At 34.9% G+C, this 7,647-nt stretch overlaps 1 protein-coding gene across 2 annotated transcripts; it reads right to left on the minus strand.

Annotated features, from left to right (window-relative positions):
• Nucleotides 1-5,590: 5,590 nt before the first annotated feature.
• On the minus strand, nt 5,591-7,400 carry LOC18422288 (transcription termination factor MTERF15, mitochondrial-like). 2 transcript variants are annotated; one of them, XM_088865610.1, is made up of 2 exons: nt 7,285-7,400; nt 5,591-6,687 (listed from the first exon to the last, which is right to left on the minus strand). In XM_088865610.1, exon 2 carries the CDS (start codon nt 6,551-6,553, stop codon nt 5,921-5,923), a length of 633 nt encoding a protein of 210 aa, XP_088721736.1. In that variant the 5' UTR covers nt 6,554-6,687; nt 7,285-7,400; the 3' UTR covers nt 5,591-5,920. The 2 variants fall into 2 exon arrangements, with proteins under 2 accessions (XP_088721736.1, XP_088721735.1); XM_088865609.1 differs by lacking the exon at nt 7,285-7,400 and having other exon boundaries at nt 5,591-7,274.
• Nucleotides 7,401-7,647: the final 247 nt, after the last annotated feature.

A 7,647-nucleotide genomic window follows, 5' to 3' on the forward strand; every position in this document is an offset into this window, starting at 1 on the left:
ATCGAAATAAAATTAATCCACAATACCTTAGGCATTAGCAACAATGCAATTAAGTATGGTGATGAAACATTATTCCTCCGCACACAATAACAAACTATAAAGTTATGTTACAATGGTTACGATGATAGCTGTATAATCGATAACTAAGAAAAATTAGAGAGCACTTTTCGATGTTTAAACAAAAAGAACACCTCTTTACCAACTTTACAAAACAACATCACCTAGTTATGTTACAATGGTTACGATGATAGCTGTATAATCGATAACTAAGAAAAATTAGAGAGCACTTTTCGATGTTTGAACAAAAAAAACACCTCTTTACCAACTTTACAAAACAACATCACCTAGAGGAGAGTCAGATGATAGCCCAAGTGCAATAGCAATAGAAGTCAACGACATCCATCAAAACTAATTAAACTGCAAGCAATCATCAAGAAACATACCAGAGAATAACCTAAAAGAAGGCCCTAACAGAAGGCAACAAGGCCTATCTTACAGAGAGTTGATCATCTTATGGAGATTACATTGGCTTAGACCTTCGAAGCCGTGACTCAAGTATACTAAAATAAAATAATAATCATCATCCTATGATGCACTAAAATGACTAAAATAATTAAGAGCGCATAATACACATAGAAAGCATGCCAGAAATTGAAGCACAAAAAAGGAGTATTGCAAAAATGACTAAAATAGTAAAGAGCGCAAAATACATATAGAAGCATGCCATAAACAAAAGTAAGGTGATGAAACCTTATTATGGTGATGACATCTTATTTCTCCGCAAACAATAGCAAACTATAAAGTCAGGTTACAATGGTTACAATGATAACCAAGAAGAAACAAAATGTAATTTTTGATGCTTGGACAAAAGAACACCAACATAATACAACAATCTGAATAGAAGTATTCCACAATAGCTTAAGCATCAGAACTGCAGAGGCTAAACAACAATAATGCAAATAAGTTTGGTGATGAAACCTTATTAATGGCAACTACACAAAACAACATCAGAGAGTAATTTTCGATGCTTGAACAAAAAGAACACCTCTTTACCAACTTCATAACGCAACATCACCTAAAGGACCCGAGTGTAATAATAGTATTAGGAGTCAACGAAATCCATCAAAATTAGTTAACCTGCAAGCAATTATCAAGAAACGTACCAGAAAATAATTTGAGGGAAAAAGCTGGAGATTTGACTAAAAGAAGCCCTTAACAAAAAACAAGGACTATCTTACAGAGAGTTGATCATCTTACAGAGAATACATTAGTATAACTTGATGGGAGTGCAAAGATTACAGAGAGTTGATCAACTACCATAAGATGATTTTGGTTATTATTTTATTTCAGTATACTTGCGTCACGGCTTCAAAGATGATACCCTAAAATGACTAAAATAGTAAAGAGCACATAAATATACATAGAAGTATGCCAGAAACTAAATATTACAAATCTGAGTAAGACCCAACTCGGGACCCGCCTGGTATAGCCGAACTGGTCTAGGTATGGGTCCAACATTTGGACTTAACAGGTCAGATCCAGGTTGGAGATAAGATACTTCAAGCTCTATTCGTTTGGAAGTGTTAAGGATCGTATACAATAAGAATTCATAATCATCTTTAACTATTAAACAACAAATAAGATGGCTTGAAATTTAATGGCAGGTTGTGACCTTGTTGCCAATAATTTGGGTATATGATGGTAAAGAAAGGCAAAAAAAAAACTCATAGTGAAGGTAGCAATGGACCCGACCAAACCCGGGACTGGACGGGTATGGGTATAGGTCCAACTTTTGGACCTGACGGGTTGGGTCCGGGTCAAAACTTGGACCCGAATACATTCAGGTCTGGGTCGGGTCTGAACCCGAATACAAAAAGGCATTGCAATTGAGCTCATAATTAAAAAAGAAATCATTGGTTTTTTAGGGAATTAGTGATAGAAAGAGAGAAAATTTTGTTGGAAGATGTAGTTTTGATGTCGACGAGCTAAATATGGCTTAAAAATCTATGTTTAACCCTATGACATTTAAAATTACAAAATCAGTGTAGATCATACGTATCCATAGACAACTGAAAATTTTGAAAAGGGCATGCTTTCTATGCTTTCACACTAGCGAAAAATATAAAAAAATAATTTCAATAAAATAAAAATATCAAAATACCCTTAAAAGTTTCAAGGGTTATTTTAATCATTATATTTTATCTAAAAATTATTTTTAATATTTTTTATAGGTGCTCCCCAATGAGAAGATGGCACGTACCAAATTTCATATTCATAAAAATTGTATTAAAAAATACTAAAAATAAAATACTTTGAGACATTGGATCTAAGATCAAACTGTGAGTTCTCTTGATCAAAATTAGATGGCTAGATGGTAGGAGAAGCATAGATCTTCTATGATGTAGGGGAAGTATAGAAACATTTCCCTTTTGAAAATAGACGATTAAAAAAACTTGTTACAAGATATACTTTTTTTTGTTTTCAAATTATTATTATTTTCTTTATATTCATATATCACAAGGTCGAGATGATCAATTGGAAGGTTTTGCAACTTTAGTAACACTGTTTTCGCACTTTACTTCTGTAAGGTAAGGTTGCACCCTTATATAAAGTTTTTTGTTTTATTTTTTGTGTTAAATTGTACGAACTACCTAAAAATTACTAAATGATTATTTTCAAAAGAAAAAACAAAATTTGAATTTTGGGTTTTTTAAAATTTACATTTTATCTTCCAAAAATTTGACGGTTTTAGTTCAATCTTCAGACCTTATTTTTTCAAATTTCAAAGAGAGTGCATGGTAGAAATTCTTGTTTTTTGTTTTTTTGAAGTTAGTCTATGACTTGAACCAAAAATTTGAAGATTTGAGGGTCTATAATTATAGCAAAACTAGATTTCACCGGAGAGAGTAAATGAATTATATATTCTTTTGACCAATAAATGAACTATATATTTTTGTGGAGAACTTTTAGTTCACTTTAATTTTTAGAGAGGAACAATGTGTAGAAATAAACAATTAAACAAGTAGATAACGAGATGCCATGATAAGGGAGATTGTGTAATGAGCAAGAACAGTCCCTTGACATAAGTAGATAACGAGATGCCATGATAAAGGAGACTGTGTAATGAGCAAGAACAGTCCCTTGACATTAGTGACAATTTTTTTGAGATCAGACATAGAAGGAAGGAGTTCTTATTTATAAGTTTTTATTTAAAAATCATCTATCCGACTCAAAATCGCAAAAATAAACTAAGAGATTTTTTGCTAAGAGGTTTTTTTTCACGATACTCGGGATTTTCTGATTCCCATCAACTTTTTGAGAAATGATTACACTTCTTTTTTGAGCTTTTATATATATAAAAAAAGAAAAAGCTGCACCTTTTTTATTGATCATCAACTCATTTTGGACCATTTCAGTACAAGATTTGAGCATTTTGTTCATTTTTGTAAGATTTACAAGATAGCAATTTCCTTTTTGAATCAATGCCAAATTTCTTAGAAATTCAAGGATTCAGAAATTGGGGATTTTTTTTGTCAAATTTGAATTCAGATCTCTCTAATTTTTTTTTTTAATTCAAAAAATAATTGGAGGTGCCATTCTTTATAATATTGGGTCAATACACATTAAATTATGATCATCTCTACATTGGAGTATGAAATGAATGTGTACAATCATCAATAGAAAACCTTTTTATCTCCAAATTCTCCAAAACTATCATAAAATACATATTATACTAATTAATTTCTTTCACAAACTAATATAATTATGTTCTAACCATTCTTGCACGATTTTTCCCTCATCATTTAAAGCTAGCTTACCCCGATTCCGTATGCAAACTTGAATAATCGAGTCAACAACCATTGACGAGTTGTCCAAGTAACTCGCTTCATACAAAGGATGGATACCATGGCCAAGCTGAGACCCATAACACTTTTTACCTCACTAGGTTAAAGAGGTCACACCCCCAAAATACCATTGACGAGTCGCCTAAGTAACTCATCTCGGACAAGGGCCGAGTACCTTGCCCAAGCTGAGTCCCTTAACACTTTGTACACTGTTTCTAAGGTTGGTAAAGAGGTCACACCCCCAAAATTTGGTGACAGAATACCACTCCTACACAGGGCTTTATGAGAGGGACTGAGAAGCATGTAAATCTTTTTGCAAAAAAAGCAAAAGCAAAAATATATATATGTTTGAGGATTACTTGTTTTCAAGAATATGGCTAAAGAAGGAGGGAACTGGTTTGTAATGAGATTGATTGGGTTCAAACCTCCCCTGCAAACCAAGCCAAGCAACCAAAGAAAGTTTTTGTTTGGTTTGTAATGAGATTGATTGGTTCCAAATCTCCCCTGCAAACCAAGCAAAGTAACCAAAGAAAGTTTTTGTTTTCATGGGAGTTACAATGGTGTTTATTTATTTTTTTGGATAATTCAGTGGGGAAGATAGGCTAATTTGGGAGTTACAATGGTCTTTATTTATTTTTTTGGATAATTCAATGGAGAAGACAGGCTACTCGTTTTTTCAAGTTGATTAGAAGTTAGATATTTTAAGGTGTCAGTGCGGTAATGTTATTGGCAGGAATGAAAACCTCAATGTGGTGACTAGATATGAGGATACTACCACCACGACCCCAGCCCCTTTCCTCGTTATAATGGTCTTTATAATTGCAATAAGTGCAGCCTCGTACCATATATACCACATTTATTCGATTATGTTATGGGAAAGCCTTTTCCACAGTTGAAATTTGATGGTTGGGGTGATCTGTTTATTAGTACAGTAAATTCACTGCTCTCCTTATATTCTAAAGCTCATATTATAATGCTGGAAAAGTAATTGGTTCGGGGGCCGCACTTCTACAATTGATCAGGGTAACAACAATAGGTTTTTCATCATTGTGGACAACTCATAGATCAAATTTAAAATTTACACCACATCCCTATCTTTGAGTTCTGCAAAAAACTACAGATGTTAAAGAACATAATCATTTACTCTCTTATCTGGATGGTTACTGGCAGGGGATACATCACTGGCTCAAATTCATAGTACAAAAACAAAGGAAAAATCCCAAACGCTATTGATTCAAATTAACATACAAATTCCCAACCAAGTTGAGTACAGTACAAGGAATAATAAAAGTAAAAGCAGTACCAGCTAGATTTGCATTAGTCCAAAGGTTAGCACTTTGCAGCCTTCCACATTACAATGGGAACATATGCTATAAGTGTTCAGGCGCATAGTATTGGGTGCTCATATCCCGCATCCACTGCCCATACTTATCGTAGGACACTGGAGAAGAGTAACTGTTCCCTATTTAAAATGTGGGCGGCCTTAAAAGCAGAAACAACCCATCATCTGCCAATCCATGGAGAGGTAAGGGCACTCAATGTTCGATATGAGTACCCAACATGGTACTCGTACGAATTATAATATACTTTTTCATTACATGATCTACATTGAGTAGTGGAGAAAAGAAGGAGAAACAGGAAACCAAGAAAAAAAACAAGAATCTAAAATATCATAAGACACTGAAATTCCTGAGGGCACTAACTGTTGAGCACAAAAACAGAAAGACGAATAGTCATCGGCACAATTGAATTGAAAGTTAAATACTATTCCAAAATGTTACCGACCCCAAATAATTGGGATAAGGCTCGGATGACAATGATACAATTTCAAAATGTTACAAAAAAATTTCCAAGTTTGTATGTAACAGGAAATGAACAAAAGCAAAATCATGACCACCGAATTTTGCATCTGTCTAGAGGTTAGGATCCTTCTGTATTCTCCTAATATTATCATACAATGCAGAAACAAAGAGAAACAGAAGCCAAAATAACATGGATTTGAACATTGCAATTGAGCAAAATTTGACATATGAACTTTTTCCTTTTCAGTAGCACGACCAAAGAAGATTCAATGGTTATGAAGCCTGATATAGATGCCTAAACTGATCAATAATTCTTGAGTTTTCTTTACTTTCCTTATAAATCTTGAGCAAATTTTCTGACTCTCCTCCAAACCTCAACACATATCTCTCCAAGAACACCTTCTCTGATAGCAAACAAACCGTTGATAAACTCACATCCATCTTAAGCAACTTTCTTGACCTCAACACTGTCAAAAGATTATGCCTAGGGATCACTCTTCCCTCTAAACTAAAAGTTAAGAGATGAGGATGCAAAACCAAATAATTCTTATCGAACTTCAGTTCCTTCACCAAATAAGCCATGGCCTTCTGCAACTTCTCCACAGAGAGAGCCACAACCACAGGCAACTTTCGGAAAGCAGTAAGAATATCTTCTTCTGACCACCCAAAAGTCTTGAAGAACTCAATCTTCCTTTGCCAAGTCCCATTACTCATCGAACTCATGATCCCCAACACGTGACGATACATTTTAGAGCCAGGATCAATGCCCAATTCCTTAACTTTCTCTGTGATTTGCTTAAGCCGGCCAGGATTCTGATCGAGTAACCTCGGTTTACTCAATAAAAGCTCCGTCAAGTTTGAGCCCTCAACTCCCTGGCTCTCCATGAACTTTATATTGGGCAGCATTCTCTTATCAACATCATACCCAAAAGCTGAATTACATTTGAGAACGCTTAAAATATTCTCATTGCTGTGCAAGTACTTCTTGATGAAGTCTATATTAGGGATAGCCCTTTTCTCCGTGCTATATGAAAGAATACCTGGATTTTTAGAGAGGAAGCCACCAAGATCAGATCCAGAAAGACCCAAATCTTGGAAGAATTTGAATTTGGGTTTTAGGGTTTTGTCGACATCAGTTGCGAGGATCAGGGGGCGCTTTCTGATGATATTATGGATATGGGTTTCTTGGAAACCATTGGCCTTGAGGAAGTCCAGCACAGATATAAGCTTCTCAGGAGTTTTAAGATGGAGGAGTTTGGAAGATGCAGCAATGGCAGATTCCTTTGGAAGCCCAACAATATCTACGAGGAAACTAACCATGAAAGGAGGAGAAGAAGAAGTAATGTCTATGGTATTAGCTGTGGGAGAAGAAGAACAGAGAGAGAAGGCTTTTGTGGAGAAATGAAGAGGAAAAGGAATAGCCCGACAAAGGACACAGTAGAGTCTAAAGAGAGATTGAGGTTTTGCCAAAGCCATGATTTTGAAATTGAAGGGCACCCCACCTCAAAGATATCAACTTTGAAAAGTTCAAAAGAAAAAGATACACTAATTTTTGAGGGAACAGAAAATCACTGCCATTTAACCCATAATCAAAAGAGAAACCATTGGTTTTGCTAAAGAAAGAGAGAGGAACTTACCAAGTTGTCTGAGTAATGGGAGGGTCAGCAGCTCCTTTCTCTCACCTCTTTTTCTCTCCTCCGGGGAACGAGAGGAAGACCCAAGGACCTAAGGACTGGGATGCGCTTTTAGGAATATATAATCATTAATGTGTACAAATAAATGGATTTTAAAATTAAAAATGATACTTTTATAATTAAATAAATAAAAATTAGGATTTATTTTATTTTTTCCAGGCACAGCCTATTTACATCCATCTTTGGTATGGATGTTTTATGATTGCAGCCTCTAAAAGACTATTCCATTATTAAAAAAAAGAAAATTGTTCCATGCCGGGCTGGATCTCATTTCTACGTATGCGTCCAGAAAGTGTAAAGGTGAGA

This window comes from Amborella trichopoda, chromosome 4 (assembly GCF_054954075.1).
Source record: "Amborella trichopoda isolate Santa Cruz 75 chromosome 4, AtrichopodaSantaCruz75HAP2 v2.0, whole genome shotgun sequence".
NCBI classification, from domain to species: Eukaryota; Viridiplantae; Streptophyta; class Magnoliopsida; order Amborellales; family Amborellaceae; genus Amborella; species Amborella trichopoda.